The sequence below is a fragment of the Apium graveolens genome, chromosome 8, assembly GCF_009905375.1.
Source record: "Apium graveolens cultivar Ventura chromosome 8, ASM990537v1, whole genome shotgun sequence".
NCBI lineage: Eukaryota > Viridiplantae > Streptophyta > Magnoliopsida > Apiales > Apiaceae > Apium > Apium graveolens.
Window position 1 is genome coordinate 264,678,764 of NC_133654.1, and position 19,045 is coordinate 264,697,808.

Sequence of the window (19,045 nt, forward strand, 5' to 3'; positions counted from 1 at the left end):
TTGGGCCTATCAGCCCATTAATTATAAAATCAGGACTTATTTATCCCTATCACTTATGAATGAATAACTATATTGCTACCTGTTTACATTATTCTCATAGAAAATATTACAACCCCATCACTTGATGTGCTACACCTTCGATGACTATTCCTTAGGATGGTTAGCCATTAAAGGTTACAATTTTCCCTAACATAATTATACAATGTGATTTATTTATCATCAGGATTTATACTTGATCTCTTAACAGTAGATAATATAGTAGTAGGGGTCATTTGGAATAGGTATTACAATATCATATATCAAGTTTACTTCAGATTTATTTTTCTCTAATTCAATACTCAACCCCGTAGATTTTTCATATATAATGGGGATGTAGGTACGAGGGAGTAGTACCATAAATCAACTATATTTCTACTATTTATTATGTATTTAAGTAATCAAAAGTAGTTATTAATACCAAAATAAATTAATAAACCAAAAATACATTACAATTATAGTAAAATTAATATTTTTAATTAATTAAAATTAATGACTCAAAAATATTTTTAATCAAACAGATTCATTCTAACCTTTAATTAAACACATATATATGATAATTCAATCTCATACCGTCCTAACCCGATTTCTGATTTCAAGTCAGAACCATTCCATAAATCAAATGATGGTAATGATAATAATAATAATAATTAGGAAAAAATATTATTATGAAACCTCATGTTTGAGAAAAATGAAATGAAAAATCCTCACGACACCTGCCTATACACACATCTATACATACACAAATCCCAATACAATTTCTTCAATCAGCGATGGCAAAAAAGCAACTCCCTGATTGGCTCAACAGCTCTCTCTGGTCCACCAATCCCCCGCCGGCCAAGGCTCCGTCTCCTTCCGATCACTCTCCGGTTGACCGGAAACCGGTTGTTCCGGTGACACCTCAAACCGCAATTAAACCGCCGGAGCCGGTGAAAGTCGAAGTAAGAGATCCGTTGCGCGATCGTGTTGGTAGCGATCATCAGAATGAGATTGATAGTGGTGTTAGTTCTTCGAATTCTCCGGTCGAAGATGTTTCGAAACAGGCTCAGCTCTTACAGGAGGTTGTATATAGGATTATATGTGATTGTGTGTGTGTGTTTTTGTTTAATTTCTCGATTTTTTATGTAATGTGATCATGCTTGACCTAATATCGAAAAGTGAAATTAGAGAGCGGAATAGGAGGGGGAGTTGTAGTCTAGTTTGATTGATTATGATGAAATGTGCGTTGTAAGTAATTAGCAAATCGATAGTTTAGGTAGGTTGTAGAATTAACGAGAATTACGAGTAACGGATAATAAAGTGGAACTTCGTAGAAAAATTTCTGTAGCGCAATTTAGTGTAGTGGTTATATGTATTGTATTGTTGCTATCATGTACAGGAGGTTGTGTTTACTCTTAAGTTATGTAATATATGTGATTGAGTGTGCGTGTGTGTTTGTATTTGTTTAATATCTCGCTTTTTATGCAATATGATCGTGCTTGAACTAATATTGGGGTGGGGGGAGAGAGATGCAGTTGTAGTCGAGTTTGATTAATCATGATGAATATGTGCGCTGTAAGTAATTAGCGAATCAAGAATTTAGGTAGCTTGTAGAATTAATGAGAATTAGAGTAACTGATAATAATAAATGACAGATGAATTTCTGTTGCTCAATTTAGTGCAGTAGTTTTATGTATTGTTGCTATTACACTTATAGCCACTGATTGTATTATGCGCATTTAATTTGATGCATGTGTTGTGTCATTTTAATTGATTGTTTTTTATTGTTAACTTACTATCACTTAGAACTAATTTTAAAAGATCTGGTAGAGAAAGTAAAAGGAGAATTGAAAAGATTGGTGTTTGAGTTCGACTGGATTATGAATAGAAAATACATTTCAAGTATTTTAAAAATCGTGTAATCACCAAGAAGGAAGAGTGATTGATAGTTAAATGCTCGCCGTTGCTTAATTTATTGCAGAAATTTAATGTACCATTGCTATTACAGTAATTTTCTATATTTTTATTTGTGTTTACGACTTATGTATTCTGATCATTGATAATGTATCTGCGTTAAAATAGATATCGAACAAGGTTATCAGTTTGAGTGAATTGCGGAGACTTGCATCCCAGGGTATACCCGATGGTGTTGGTGTCAGAAGTGCGGTTTGGAAGGTATTCAATCTTTCGAGTGTTAACTAATCTGATGTTACTATAGGAATCATTGTTTGCTAGTGACTTGTAACTTATTTCAGTTGTTATTGGGGTATCTCCCTAGTGATCGAGCGCTTTGGCCTTCTGAAGTGGCTAAGAAGAGGTCTCAGTACAAGAACTTCAAAGATGAACTTTTGATGAATCCCGTAAGTTCTACTTTCATTAATTAAACATCTATTCTGTTGATCTTTTTCTCCAATTTTGTAATATATTATTAATTGTTATTTAAAATGTGAATCACACTTATAAGCAGTGTTACTTGGTGACCAAAGTGTCGTATGTGCATATCCTTTTACACCCTTTTATGTTTCAGACTTTCAGTTGTAAAAGCTTTTAAGTGGTCATTTATCTTTTTAAATCTGGAATATAATTTGGATGAAAACAAGCACTATCTCGAAAATGTTTTCTTTGTGCATGCAGTGAATGAATAACTTTCTCCTAAGCGTGTTTGACTTTTAGATTAGTTGTACGCAGTAAGAACTAAGAAGATTGTTAAATGCTGAATTTAGACTTTGAAACAAAAATGCATGTCCAAGTACTATTTGGGGATCAAAAATGCTTTTCGCTTTCCGACGGTCGTTTGGTGTTGCAAATTTCAATTTTTTGATAAATTGCAGTATGTAATAAAGTCGTATGCTTTTATAAAATTTAACTTTAAACTATTAACTAATTTAAGAACAAATATTATAAGTTGCTGCAAATTCTGCTGCATCATTAGGGGGCTTTAAGGAATTATTCACCCAATATTGCCACCTGAATAATCTTGTAGGATAAAATGAGTCGTCTGCAACTCTGCTTTTAACCTGCTGCAGGAGTCATAATTGAATACCTAAATTCGTGCATGTACCTACTTAGTGAACGAATTGTTATTGATTGGACATAGGAATGTTTCAGCCATATGAATCATATGTATTCCTCTGTTAAATATTACGAAAGGTGTATTTATGTGCCAGATAATATAGTTCAATGCTTACTTATGCTGTGTGTATATTTTAATTTGATCTGTAGTATAGCCACTTGCTCGGTATCTTATTAGGATAGATAGTTGAGAATAATGTAATTGAATGTTAAAATACTGTTTCATCTGTTGATATCTGAATGATTCATGGCTAGTCAGTCAGAAATTGCAAGGAAGAATGGAAACTCAGTCAGTTTAGTCTCTGATGAAGCAAGGAGTGAGAGCAAGGGTCTACTCTCAAGATCAGAAATCACTCATGATGAGCATCCTTTAAGCCTAGGGACGACAAGCGCCTGGAACCAGTTTTTCCAGGTACTGGCCTCTAGATTCTGATACCACAGTGCATGCCTATGAAGTATAAACTGTTAAACTCACAAATACATTGCATTGGGGTCTATCGCGGTGCAAATATTCCAATAAGATCCTGGCTTTGAGTCTCTTACATGATAGATGTTGCTCCCACATAGTGTAGGAACTTTTGAAAGGCATATAACTTGTCAAATTTTAAGCAATTAGCATTAGTCAAGAAATACGAAGATGGTTGCATAATTTGCATTAGGTATGCAAACATTTTCACCTTCAATTTAGTTTCTTACATATCTAAATGAGTTGACTACTCGAGACTCCATTTGGGTGCAGTTAGCTGGGCTAAATGGAGTCGAAATACTAGGTCATTACTCGTCTCTGCTTTCCTGTTGCATGTGATTTATGATCTGGGGTAGATAGCTTTAGTTCCTCGTTGAATTGACCAGAAGAGGATCAGAAACTTTGTGATTTAGGTACTTAACAGAATCTAACTGGGTATCTCGTATCATATCAATTCCTCAGCACTAGTCGCTCATATACAGTCACTTCTACAGCCATGTCAGAACTTAATGCTGCTAAGGAGATTCTCAATATTGATATCTCATATATAGATATAGGTCTAGATCTTTTCATTCATTTATTCAGTTTCTTACCAAATTTATCAGATTGTAGCTGCGATGGTGCTTCACATGTGCTTCTTATATAGGCCTTGCAATTTCAATGCAATGGAAAATTGACGCAGACTTGTTAAAGTTGCAAATAGTATCTTGTATTATTTTCAGATATATGTAGGTGATAGAAACTGCATTAACTGAATCGAAGACCTCCGCTTTGTAGGACACCGAGATTATTGAACAGATTGACCGAGATGTGATGCGTACTCATCCTGACCTTCATTTTTTCTCAGGAGATTCGTTGTTTGCGAAATCTAATCAGGCAAGCTCTACTTATGTATCTAATGAGCTGTTGCCTTGCTGAACAATTTTCTTAAATGCTTTAGCTACTTTCAGGAGGCGCTGCGGAGTATATTAATTATATTTGCCAAATTAAATCCTGGTATCAAATATGTTCAAGGAATGAATGAAGTATTGGCGCCTTTGTATTATGTGTTCAAGAACGACCCCGTTGAGGAAAATGCAGTAAGTAACACCTCTTGATGCTTAAGGTTCTACTCTGATACATATTTTTGATTCCAAATAGCAGTCATCTACATGCAACACTTAAATTAGATTGCCTTTTAACTATTGTAACTATTATTCGTATTATGGTATGCAGCATTATCTGTATGGTATCTTGAGTTCTTCCATGTTAAATCTGAAGCCATTTTGCAGTTTTGGGTTAACCGATTAGTAGGATTATTGATTTTTTACCATCACACATTTTTTTGATTGAGCAGGTAGACATGATCTTCAAACATCAGAACTTTAATGCATTTTCAAGATATATTTGCATGCATAATTAAATTTCAATGTTGAGGTTACTCCACTTGCAGTTTAGGCTGTTTAGCATATCAGTCCTTTAAATTTTTGGCAATTGCTGTACGGAAAAACATTTTATAAACTGTATATGTATAAATCATAGTATATTTCTCAGGATAGAAGTATAGGCAAATGATATTCTATTATATCCATCAAGGGCAGTGTTGGAGACCGGAGTTGTAGTGGAGCCTTCACAAACAAGAGTTATTAAAATCTGGTAAAATGTTTGGAATATGATTTGCAAAGTCACCTCTTCATCATTCGGTGTTTAGTCTTAGCTGAACATCGAGCTAAAGAAGTTTTCATCATGAGCTGCTTTAGTATCTCCATTGGAATAATGATTGGACATATTTTACCATAATATTTACTTGTTTTTCCTTTTCCACTTGTGCAGTCCTCTGCGGAAGCAGATTCGTTCTTTTGTTTTGTGGAACTGATAAGTGGATTCCGCGACAACTTCTGTCAGCAACTTGACAACAGTGTGGTGGGGATACGTTCCACAATTACAAAGTTATCACAGCTTTTGAAAGAGCATGACGAAGAACTTTGGCGTCATCTTGAGGTCACAACTAAAGTAAGACACCGACGACTGACGACTCTCAACTCCATTTATGATTAAATTTGACTGATCATAGGAAATGTTTATAGCTTGAATACTACATTCTTCCTGTTCGAGGTACACCAGCTCCATATCAGTGCATTATCATGTAAAATAAGAATTGCATTCTGTTTGTGACCACTTTGTATTACCACTTAGTTGTCGAGAAAGTACTCATGGTTCCTGATGGTAATGAAAGACCATCCCTTATTTCACAGGGTCTTCTCCTTATCTACTCCATCACACACTCTCTTTGTGCCGACTCCCTGGACCAGTGTTAAAATATATGAACTGTTTTTTCAAAATTTTAATGTCCGAAGGGTCTATATATTTATGACCACAGGGGGACTGCGCTAGCCCCCTTGACAGGCACTCTAGAATTCACTAATGCTCTTCTTCCATAGCTCATGCCGGGTGCGGCTCCAGAAAGTGGATTCATGGGTCTACCGAGTAGAAACAACATGTCTTAAAAGATAAAAAGTGGATCTTTTTTTAAGTGCAGATGAACTTTTACAAACATGCTGGGCGTAGACTTTCCTCCTGAGAGCTCCTACGCTCCTCCAGTTACATATTTCTTTTTTCTATGCCTAGTTACTATGACACAAGCAAAAGCAATATAGATCTATGAACAAAGTAGTCTCATGCTGGGTCTTCAGTGATTGTAAAATGCATGTGTTGTGGGTATTATAGAATCTCTGTCCTTCCTGATTCTGATATTTTTTAAATGACAGGTAAATCCCCAGTTTTATGCATTCAGATGGATCACCCTACTATTGACCCAAGAATTCAATTTTGCCGACAGTCTACACATTTGGGATACACTCTTAAGTGATCCCGAAGGTCCTCAAGTGAGTAACTTTTGTTTTCTTATTTCTGCTCATTTAGTTCTCTTTATATATTTTAAATTATTCTTTACGCTGTGCTGCTTTTGGCAGTGGGTTTAAAAATTCAATAATTTTTTGGCACGACTGAAGGCAAGTTCCATAATTTTCTTGTGGTAACTGAAATTATACAGTAATCCTACACATTACCTTCCAGTAGAAGTCTGATTATACAAATATTTAAAAACAGGAGGAATAACTGTAGATGCACCATGAATCAACTGTATATTATTCTTTGAAATCTGTATTTATAGAGAGTTCTATACAACTGCTTTTGTCCAATACTAGGTCAGCTCTAATTATAATTGAATTTTAAATACAAGTAGAAGTTAAATACAGTAAAACCTCTGTAAATTAATACTCGATTAATTAATAATCTCTCTAAATTAATAATTTTGTCCGGTCCCGACTTGGGCCAGTTCAAAAAATGATCAATTTCGATAAGATAATAAGATAATAATTTTTTTGAAAACCCTGTATAAAAATATGGTCCCAATAAAACTATAAATTAATAATTCCCTTATATTCATAAAAATATAGCTATTACATCTTTGTAAAATATGATTCAATTGTAGTTTGCTTTTTCATATAATTTAAATCAACATGAAGCTCATCCCTAATCTTCCTTATTACATCCAAAAGCTCGGGTGTGGTGCTTTCATGTTGCATCAAAAAGTTATTAAGCATTTTTGATGCCTTGAGTGCTTCTTTACGTGTAACCGGCTCCAACGGTGTTGTATCGTCTTCAAAATCATCTTCAACACTATTTTCAAGGATGGTGTTTGCAATCTCTTCTATACTCTGGACCTCGGAACATGATTCATTTTCACCCGGATAATCTAAGAAGTTATTAACATCCATTTTATTACGATAACCTAGATCCTTAATCATCACCTCAAGTTCATGAATGTATTCTTCCGGAGTTGTATGTTCATTTAAATTGCTCGAAACTTCATCTATGGAACGAATTTTGCAATGTTGAAAGCACCTTGCTATTGACTCTTGTTTTACATTTGTCGTCCACGTCGCGACTGCATAATTGATAGCATCCAAAACATTAATCTTTCCTGGATCAGATTGTCCCAACTCATAACCTTCTAATAACCCACGATAAAATCTCCTGTGATAGTGCATCTTGAAAGCTCTTATAATTCCTGCATCACAAGGTTGGATTTTTGATGTCATGTTAGGTTGGATTTTATATTCACATAATGCTTTTCTTGCTTCATCCGTCATTGTTGATTTTGTGACACCTTTTAGATGAGAAGCCATTGTTTTGTTTGTATAATTTTTCCCCCGATCTAGTATATACAGTATATATAATATATTTTATGACTACACATACATTGAATACTTTCTATGTAAAATACAATGAATTAAATTAATTCATGTACTTTGAATTTTCCTAATATACATTGAATATTTTCTATGTAAAATACAATGAATTTAACTTATACACTACATGGACTTTGAATCTAATATATTGTACATTACATTGACTTTCTAAATTCATATACATTGAATTAATTGAATTAAGTATAAAATATAAATTGTACAATTCATTTTATTTAAATTTATGTGAATAAAAATTTAATCAAAAGTTAATTTTGTTTGCTACCGAAAATTCTCTATAAATTAATAATTATTAATTTATCGATTAATTAATACCTCTCTAAATTAATAGAATTCTCCGGTCCCAACTATATTAATTTATAGAGGTTTTACTGTAGTGAATAAAACTAGAAAATTTAAGTAGGCTGGGGAGAGATAAAAATTCAGAAGTCAAATAAATGGAAGTCTTTAAATTTATAGACAAGCACCTGTATATTCAGTAGCTTTACTTTGATGGCAAAGCATCACAAGCAAATGACATTGAAAAATATGATATGCCGCTGGTATTGCAGGAGACATTGCTCCGGGTATGCTGTGCAATGCTCATTCTCGTGCGGAAGCGTTTACTTGCTGGTGACTTCACCTCCAATCTCAAGCTGCTGCAAAATTATCCGTCATCAAACATTAGCCACTTGCTTTACGTTGCCAATAAGTTGCGTTCTCATCCTGGCTAGATGTTGAAGTACTTTTTCCCTCCGAGGAATTGTTGTAGTGTACTTTACATGTGTTTTTGTACAACTAGGTGCATGTAAATTGACAGCAAATTTCTCTTTTTTCTCTAATATTTGATTGGCATATGTACTATTAGCAATTTTAGCATAGTGTATCATGAACGCGTTCCTGCCAAAATGATTAGTAGAACACTTTTTTTTTATATGAAATAAAATATTTATCATTCGTTTTCCTTGTCCATTTTCCGTACATTTCTTCTATTGAAATATGCTTCGATGTTTTTTTTTGTCTCAGTATGCTAGGATGCTTCTATTAGTACAATTATTCATCAATAATGCTACTTACCCCGAAAAAGATTTTAAATTTTTTTCAAATAACATGCCGTTATTTTATTCGTGAAATTTCATATTAATATACGAATGGTCCATTTCACTCATGTGAACTCAACTAATATCGTTACGACAACTTAATATTTGAATTTTGAACGCACTTTCGGGTACCGTAAGTGTTTCTCATTATTTAACGTTAGAATGAAATTCTAAGTATACTTCTTATAAAAGAAACAAATACATAGAAACAATTGTAATAACAAAGTTTCCTAATAAATTTGAAAAACCATAAGTTGTGGTTATTTTTTAAAATATTTGATATAAAGAAATATAGCAACACTATTAATTTATTAAATTCATTTGAAACATATATAAGCTAGTACATATTTTCTTGTTTATATTATATTTGAACTAGATTAATCATTAAATTATATTTTATGGATCTCCTAATTTATAATTTATTTAAAAAGGTATAAAAATAGAAGGTGTAATAGAGAATCTAGAGCAACCGCAGCAGCAGAGTAGATTTGTAGTTCTGTGTAAATCCCAATTTCTCAGTCACCGACTTGATCATAATTTATAAAATCAAATTCAAACCTCCTCTCGTCCTTCTTCTCAATCTGGATCTCTCTAAATGCGAAGGTCTCTCTCTCTCTCTCTCTCTCTCTCTCTCTCTCATCTCTCTCTCTCTCTCTCTCTCTCTCTCTCTCTCTCTCTCTCTCTCTCTCTCTGTCTCTCTGTGTGTGTGTGTGTGAATCTCTCTCTCTCTCTCTCTCTCTCTCTCTATCTAATTGATAGTTAGCTCTCTCTCTCTCTCACAGCACATACAACACAACACATTTGAAATCTCTCTCTCTCTCTCTCTCTCTCTCCTCCCCCCTCTCTCTCTCAACACAACACACAAATACACACATTTTTATGGAAATATAACTGTGATTTGTTAATTGCATCAGAATTGGAGATGCAATGGCACCGGCGAAGCGTTCCGGAGCTCATAACCGTCATCACCAGCTGAAGCAACTGAGTGGCGGAGTGAAGAGACTTTTCGGAAAGTTATCGATTGCGATTATCGTGCTTGTGATATGTACTCTCTCCTTATTATCATCTACCAAGACTTATAAACCACCTACAACTCCTTCTAAGGTAACTCCATCGCATAATTTCCGCATTTCTGCAGTTTCTTAATATTTTTCAATTAATGTGAATTTTGCTTATAACTTGCTTATTTTCGCGTTTATGTTTAGTTTATCACGTGTAATGTGATTTGGATTTATGTGTGTCGTATAAGTTAAGTAGGGAGGTTTGGATTAAAGTTGGTTGTCTTATCATTAAATGTGAGATATGATTATGTTTGTTATCCTATTTTGCTTTGTAATTTCCGTTTATGAAATGTGTTGCTAATACTTGACTGTTATTTGCGTTCAAGCTATTATGTTTATTTGTTCGATGTTTGTCGTAGAAATTATGAAGCAAGCTTTATTTGCAATTGATTGTATTGTCATGAATTACAATTTTTGAAAATATTGGAGATTGTATGTTTTTTGGTGGACATTGGAGATTGTATGTTACTAGTGATTTTGACTATTATTTTTATAATAACTAATTTTGTTTGTGGCATGTAACAGAAATTACGAGCCAAGCTTTTGGTTAGAATTTACTGCGCTTTCATTAAATTTTACTATTGTTCGCATTTACACTAATATGTTTATTATCAGCTGAAATCTTGTTCAATGTTTATCGTAGAAAATCAGGAAGGGAGCCTTAGCTTGTAACTGATTGTATTTTCATTGTCTTTAAGGATATTGGGGATTTGTGGTACCATCAATTTTAGAAAGAGGGGCTCTGTTTAGATGACCTTTAACGTGTGCATAGTTAATTTTTTTTAATTAATGATCTATGCCCCATTTGGCATGTTATGTTTGGAGAAGATGTCAATGTACAGAATTTGGTAGTTGCCACTTGCCACGAGTACTTATCTGCAAAACTATTCACATATATACACACACACACACACACACACACACACACACACACACATATATATATATATATATATAATTTTGTCACTTTCTGCATTTAACACAAAAAATGGAATATTTTATAGATATGTTGATGTGAAAATGTGAGTGGCCTTCCTTAGTGATAACCATAACCCAATGTGGTGTTGTTAACCTGACATGAGAACTGAATATGATCAAATGAACGAAGCCAAACATTGTTATCTTTTATACAATGTTTTTAAAACTGATCATTTGCATTTAGCAAAAAAAGAAAGTGATATTTATTTTTTGAGGCTTAGCCTGGTATATATCATGTCCAGTTTCCACATGAAATTCAATCCAATCCCGATCATTGCTTAATGCAGGCCTAAAATCTAGTTATTATTGATAATCTAGTATATAGTCATAGACTTCATCTTTTTCTGCGATATTCAAGTTTCATAATTGGTTCCTATTTTCTTTGATTTTTAATTTTCTTAGTATGCCCCACTTTAATTTTATATTATATATCATATATACATGTATGTGTATTTAGTTATCTCTTTTACTACGTGTATGCAGATTAGCGTAGAGAACCTTTGGGGTACTGTCGGATCTGACGGTTGGAGACCGTCATCTGCTCCACGATCTTATTGGCCTCGTATGTAAATAAACTTATTCAATACATATGCCAGTGTAGCTGCAGTCCATATTATATTAAAAGATCTACTTTCTCTTGGATGTGCATATTTGAAATTTCGTTTATTTTTCCCTTTACGAATGGCAGCTCCTCCAAATGAAAGCAATGGCTATCTGCGTGTTCGTTGTAATGGAGGTTTAAATCAACAACGTAGTGCGGTTTGTTTCTCCTTTTCTACATGAGCTGTGTTTCCTTTGCACTTGTCATAACATATTCTTTTCTGAAAAAGTAAATGTAAATTTCTGGTCTTGCTATGTGATTAAAAATGCTTACCATTAATATAAGTTATTTGTTTAAACTTATATTTTTTTTCCTTTGTGATTTAGTAAGATCTAGTATTTGTTTATATCTGTGAACTTACATAGATATATATTTTAATAAGATTTAAGCTACACTGTTTTTAAAGAAAGTAAAACAAATCAAAAGTCAGGTGTAGTTAATTAAGAAAGTCTTATATAGAGGCAACGATATAATTTTCGGGGGATCAGAAGTCATATCACTAAAAACTAAAAAGACACTATTGACTTATCATAAAAAAGGGACACTATTGAAAAAAATTCCTCATTGGATGTTGGAACTTGGAAGTGGTTTGCAGAATGAGAATGGCATATAATTTTCTGTTAGATGCAAAGCATCTGGCTTTGCAAAGTATCATCTTAAACTGACTTGCCATGACATGTTTAACCTCTATTAACAGAATGACGTTCATTTCGAATGCTTGTTAGATATATGTCTTGGCTTCTAGAACAATTGGAGATAATATTACAGTTAAAACACTCATTTTATATATGCGCGTTCAATCAAAAAACATCTGATTCGGTATTATTTTCAGCCTTGTCAACAAGGTTTACTGATCAATGCTACCTACTTTTGTAGATTTGTAATGCAGTTCTTGCTGCAAGAATTATGAATGCTACACTTGTACTTCCTGAGTTGGATGCAAACTCCTTTTGGCATGATGACAGGTATCAACAATTTTCAACATTCGTTCTACATTACCTTTGGCCTGAATGCACTGTTCATAATTATGCACAATACATTTGAACTTGATGGACATGTAACTCTCAAGTCAAAACTATAACAAATTGGTTAGAATTGAAGCATAACAAATTATTTGCGCAAAGTTCAAACTTGAATGCCTCGTATTACATTGACAAATTATCATAATTTGTAGTAGTTCCAGTTGGTAAAACCGAAGTTAGGGTTGTCAAACGGATAATTCGGATACAGATCTGCCTGTATCCGTATCCGGAACCGATTTTGAAAATTTATATCCGTATCCGTATCCGGAAATATTTAAAGAATAATATCCGAATCCGGATCCGACGGATACTATCCGGATACGGATAATATCCGGATCTGAATCCGATTTTCAATCAGATGTTTTATTTTATATTAAAAATTAAAAAATATTGAAAAAAATATAGTAAAAATTAAAAATTTATTTTTAAAAAATAAAATAAGAAATATAGTGATTTAATCATATTTTATTTTTTCAAAAAAATAATTTTATTTATCTTTTCAATATTACCGTTATCTTTAAATTGTTGAACTCAAATGCTTTTTTTCTATGTCTATAAAATTTTATAAACATAATATATCCATGTATACACACACACACACACACATAAACACACTATAAATTTAATATAATATATTTTTAAATTACTTAAATATTTAAATATAATAATATATATTCGGATACGAATATTATCGGATACGAATATGCCTATATCCGTATCTGTATCCGCAATTGTCGGATTCAAATACGGATAATATCCGCTATATTTCGGATACGAATGTGGATTTTTCGGACGAATATCGGATTTTTCGAATTTTTTTGACAACCCTAACCTAAGTATCGGTCCAACAAAATTTACATTTGACTTCACATATTTTCAACTAGAATAATGCTTTCAGTATCAGAAATGAGAAAACAAAAAAAATTGTAAACTACTTTGCTCAGTTTCCAGATCAAATGATCACGATGCTAAGTTTTGGTAGGAAAATGAGCGGCCAACTACATATGCAGAAGTTAAATATATTTTAGATACAAAAATTCTGCAGACGAGATGGCAGAAGCCGGAATATCTATTGGTAGCAATAGTTTCTAATTCCATAACTTGATAATAATTTTCAACAGTATTCCTATGTTTTCTCAGTGGTTTCCAGGGTATATACGATGTCGAGCGTTTTGTTAATTCACTGAGGTATGATGTACGAATAGTGGAGAAGATTCCTGAAATTCGAAAAAATGGAAAGACAAAGAAGATAAAGGCTTTCCAGGTAAAGAAGCTCAACTTTTTGTCTCCAGTTTATTATTCGTAGAAGCTTAAACAATATTCGTGTCATTTTGGTTTAGATTCGACCTCCTAGAGATGCTCCTGTCAGTTGGTATACAACAGAGGCTTTGCAGAAAATGAAAGAACATGGTGCTATCTATCTCACTCCTTTTTCACATCGTCTTGCTGAAGAGATTGACGTACCGGAATACCAGCGGTTGAGGTGTAGAGTTAACTACCATGCCCTCAGATTCAAGCCTCATATTATGAAGTTAAGTAACTCGATAGTTAGCAAGCTTCGTACACAAGGCCACTTCATGACAATCCATCTTCGGTTTGAGATGGATATGCTATCATTTGCTGGGTAAGTTTTATAAACATTTATGGTCTGAACATGTTAAGTATTAATATTTACTTCAACTAGTATACCATCAAATGTTTAATTTATACCAACAAAGAAATAATTAAAAGGTAGCGTTGAACCATGTGTTTGCACGCGCTCACACACATATTGTATCTTTCATCCTTGATGAGAAGGAAATAGTTCCGGGGGTATTTATGTATGCGTCACGCAGTCTACGAGAAGCCCAGTCTGAATATACCCATTATTGTTCTTGTATGGCTAATTGTTTTAGTCAGTATAGATGTATAGTACTATAGTGAATTATTGGTTGTTATGGATCTGATCAGACAATTACTTTTTAATTTCCTTATCCAGTTTTTTTTTTTTTTTTTGCTAAATTTATCCAGTTAATTTTATTATTATTAAAGTTGGATCTCTATATACTTTGATTTGAATCTTGCAGATGCTTCGATATATTCAATCCCGAAGAGCAGAGGATATTGAAGAAGTACCGGAAGGAAAATTTCAAAGACAAGGATCTTAAATATAGTGAGCGAAGGGCTATTGGAAAATGTCCGCTAACACCAGAAGAGGTATAATTTCTTAGATTTTGCTTTTGGTGCTCATTGCCTAACAACCTCAATCTTGTTCATTATGGTCAATGATGCTTAATATTAAAAAATGAATACCTATATATATGTATTCAGTCAAATGAAGGATCTTATAGTTTTGATAATTCATTTAGAAGAACAAAGTCTATGTTTACATTAGAATATGTTCTGTGTCTTATGTCTAATAAATAAAAGTCATATGTGTTCACACTAAATGTCTTTTCAATTTTCAAGGTTTTGCCTAGCGAATACCCTCCCCTTTTGGTTATAAGAGGTCGAGGGTTCAAGTTGGGTGGATGCATGTGTTTTTTAAATTCTGTAATAGACTATTAACAAGAAATGGGTCTTTCAACGAGTGGGAAAGTAAAGTCTAATTAGATTGGAAATCAAGACCTTTATAGGATGTATTTAACAAAAAAAGGACCTTTATAGGATGTGAATATGTTTTGCCTCCTAGAATTATAGTAATACAAGAACTACCAATATATTTTCGGGCAAATTTTTTTTTGACTAATGAATCGGGGCACTGATAATTGTATTGTTTTAGTGATACCATAATTACATAAAATTTGTTATTATTGTTAGTATCTTCATCTATTCATGAACTTGAAAATACTTATGAGTTAGGTAGTTTTTAAAGTTAAAAGCTTTAATCTAACCAATATAGAAATAATCAGGAATATGTGTCTATAAACCCTCACCATAAGAAATTTAAATTCATATATCTATATAAGTTAAATTTTAACAGAATGCAAATTTTCTTTTATGTACAGAAAAAGTTATTGTTTGCATCAATATATTTTTTAGTTTTTTTATCCAATTTTTGAATAAATTGTTTTAACCATTAAAATTATTCATTATTTTATATAAACTTGAAAACACTTAACTTTAACAAGAAATTAGTTACTGGTCGTTGTGATAAGTTTCTACATTGGTGGATGTACTCTAGTCGCTCATTGGTTGTATGGAAACCTAATTTCGGATAATTGTATACCCAGTAATACTGGGCCAGTATTGTTCCTGTGACAGCCATGAAACAAAATACCGTGGTAGGGGTACCATAGTTGGTGCTATTAGAAGAACATTGCTAAGAGCAAGTCCAATGGTGTGCTTTATTATGTTCTATACCTATATTATAGAAAAAAACTAAAATTTATCACTCCAATGGTATTCTATATTTTGTGCTAAAATAGCACAATCCTAAAATTTGTGCTAAACATAGAACAAAAGATAGGTGGAGTTATAATTCACATCTCATCCCATCTCATCAAAAAGTAAAAAGTTAGCTAGAAAAATTAATTTTGTATTCAAAAGAGTGGGGTACTTGGGGAGTTGTTAATTTGGATCAAAGATTCAAAATATAGAACCAACCATTGGAGTCATGATGTTATTTTAGCACAAAAACTACTTTTTGGTGCTAAATTATAGCAATAGCTACACTTATTTTTACACCACCATTCTAAGGAGTTATCTTCTCAATGAACACAATTGATTTAAGGTTCCATTAACATCTTCTTGCCTTTTGGTATGCAGGTTGGTCTAATTTTGCGTTCGATGGGATTTGATAATTCCACAAGGATATACCTTGCAGCTGGAGAACTATTTGGTGGTGAACGATTTATGAAGCCTTTTAGATCCATGTTCCCACGCCTTGAGAACCACAAAACCGTTGATACCTCTGGCGAGTTAAATGAGAATACACAGGGCTTATTAGGCTCTGCTGTGGATTACATGGTTTGTCTTTTGTCTGACATTTTCATGCCAACATATGACGGACCTAGCAACTTTGCCAATAATCTAATGGGCCATCGCCAATACTATGGTTTTCGCACCACACTCCATCCTGATAGAAAAGCCCTTGCTCCAATCTTTATTGATCGAGAAAATGGGAAAACAGCTGGTTTTGAAGAAGCTATTAGACATGCAATGCTTAAGACAAACTTCGGCGCTCCTCATAAACGAGTCTCTCCCGAGTCTTTCTATACAAATTCTTGGCCTGAATGCTTCTGCCAAACATCTGCAAAAAATCCTGCTCACAAATGTCCACCTGAAAATATACTGCAGATACTAGAAAATCAAATGGATAATGTGACTTCTGTTGAAGAAAATTAGGGAAATCCATGACGCATTTAAGTCAATTAGCTTATTAGCTCTATATGTAAAGTATGTTACCCACCACGAGGGCAAAAAGGTTTTACCAACAGTTTCATCTGCAGGTATGTATTTATCTTTAGTTGTCATTTTTCTGCAAATGAGTATGCTTACATTTTTTGCTGCTTTATATGTATGGCTAAGTTAATTTATTTACGCTTTCATATTGTGCCGACTCTTTTTTGATATACCTATTGTCGCCACTCAGTGATACTGATACATACCAACCACATTCTGTGTATAAATTTGATTCTGATTAAATTTCCGTTTTCCAGAGACTTTGTGGTGGCTCAGGCAGAAGGTACCAGCGTTTGAGGTAGGAGCAGAACTTGATGAATATCCTTGACGGAGTTCTAAATTATATGATGCGAGGTTTATGTACACTAATAACAGTTTTGTTTACCTTCCTTAGTTTGCTGATGATAACAATCATGATATATAGTTTTCCAAACCAGAGAAATTATAGCTGATGTTTAATGTACAGGTTTGTCGAGAACCCATCATTGTTTAAGCGCAGAACGTTTGAACTTAAAAGTTGAATCACTTAACTTTACTTCAGTATTAATGGTCGGTTTTGTTTTTTAGAATGCTCTACATGACTGTAATTGCTTGTGTAACTACCGAATCGTAATTGTTAAAGTTGCAACTATTTTTCGTCGGAAAAGTGAAGGAGTTTGCTGATCGGAAAAACTCAAGCAGCAAGTCATTAAAAACCAATCTTTCTTGCACATGATTGCTAACACCCTGGATAAATTTTTTAGAAAATTATTACTACATCATACAGAGCATATAAAATTGTGTATTTTATTGTATTTTGACCATATTTCAAAAACTATTATTTTTATCAATTTTTAATTAAAATAAACCATCATGATTACGCATTTTGAAAATCGGAGCTAATAGTTTGAGCCTTTGAGGTACCAATTTTTTATTTATCGAATATGTTACTATGATTTTTGAAAAAGAGAATTATGGACTGAGGATTACCTCATATATGAGGTAGCCTACTAGAGGTTATATCATTTTCCCGTAAGGGTAAATTTGTAAATAAAAATAAAAATTAGTATTTATAAATATATTATTAAAATATATATAGAAGAATCTTATAAACTCATGAGTTCATGCTCACCCATTTTTCTTTGTAAAAAAATCATCGACTCCGTCAAAACACTTGCATAACTGTGTTTTCAACTAATATATTTCCCACATTTTCAATTTCATTGGCTCGCCAAATTATTTTGATTCGAAATTGTAACAGGTAAATAAATCTATATTAAATTGTCACCTCCAATAGATATTACTAACAAAGTTGTCAAATGATGACAAATCATTAAATATATTATTTTTTAATTTTCTCTCAAATCCATGTCACTCTTGGCAACATTTATTAAAATTTTGCTCCAATAGTTAAACAACTTTAAAGGTTGCCAATGTGATCCCTCTATATTAATTTTATATTTAATTCAATATAAAAGTGGGTTGAATAATATACAATTTAGATGTTTTTTACGACTTTTTGCTACTTTAGGAAATTGCGGGGTTGCCAAATTTTGATAACTTTGGTAGACAACCTTTTGACAACTTCCCAACTCCAATAGGTAGGCAACCAAATGTGTTATGCCACATAAATTTGGCAACCTGCTTGACAACCCCGATTGGAGATGCTCTAATAAAGTTCGTAACAAGTATACTAATTGAGTATACTAGTACTCCCTCCGTCCCGTTAAATATTGTTCCTTTTGATTTTTTATACTGTTCACGTTAATTGATTGACTACTAATTTACGTTTAATTTATAATATCAAATATGTTCATGAGTGATTTTGTTGGATTCATATTTACGAGTACTTTAATACAATAATTTTTTTATATTTAATAGTAATACGAAATTAAAGATATTAATAATAAAAAATGTGCATTGACAAACATGTACAACACAAATAGCAAACGTTTTTAGGGATCGAAGAAGTAATTATACTCTATTTAGGCCTAAAATATCGATAGGCTATACAGCCTACAGGCTACTCCTAAAGAAATGAACAGACACTTGTTTGGTTTCTTGTCAAATCACTTTTGGGTTGTAAAGTGGGAATATAAAGGCTTATATAATTCACTCATTATTTTTCTCAATTTTTTT

General features: G+C 32.9%; 2 protein-coding genes across 2 annotated transcripts; both read left to right on the forward strand.

The window, feature by feature from the left end:
- Window positions 1–718: 718 nt before the first annotated feature.
- On the forward strand, window positions 719–8,746 carry LOC141678319 (uncharacterized). The gene is made up of 9 exons (XM_074484608.1): window positions 719–1,097; window positions 2,098–2,190; window positions 2,271–2,375; window positions 3,347–3,499; window positions 4,331–4,429; window positions 4,504–4,632; window positions 5,366–5,545; window positions 6,301–6,417; window positions 8,355–8,746. The coding sequence occupies exons 1-9, from the start codon at window positions 810–812 to the stop codon at window positions 8,514–8,516; spliced, it is 1,326 nt and encodes a 441-aa protein (XP_074340709.1). The 5' UTR covers window positions 719–809; the 3' UTR covers window positions 8,517–8,746.
- A 608-nt stretch (window positions 8,747–9,354) lies between these two features.
- LOC141678492 (O-fucosyltransferase 1-like) lies at window positions 9,355–17,637 on the forward strand. Its single transcript, XM_074484830.1, has 10 exons — window positions 9,355–9,485; window positions 9,797–9,986; window positions 11,405–11,483; window positions 11,610–11,680; window positions 12,399–12,487; window positions 13,685–13,808; window positions 13,885–14,168; window positions 14,611–14,740; window positions 16,292–16,974; window positions 17,185–17,637. The coding sequence occupies exons 1-9, from the start codon at window positions 9,478–9,480 to the stop codon at window positions 16,868–16,870; spliced, it is 1,554 nt and encodes a 517-aa protein (XP_074340931.1). The 5' UTR covers window positions 9,355–9,477; the 3' UTR covers window positions 16,871–16,974; window positions 17,185–17,637.
- The last annotated feature ends 1,408 nt before the right edge of the window (window positions 17,638–19,045 follow it).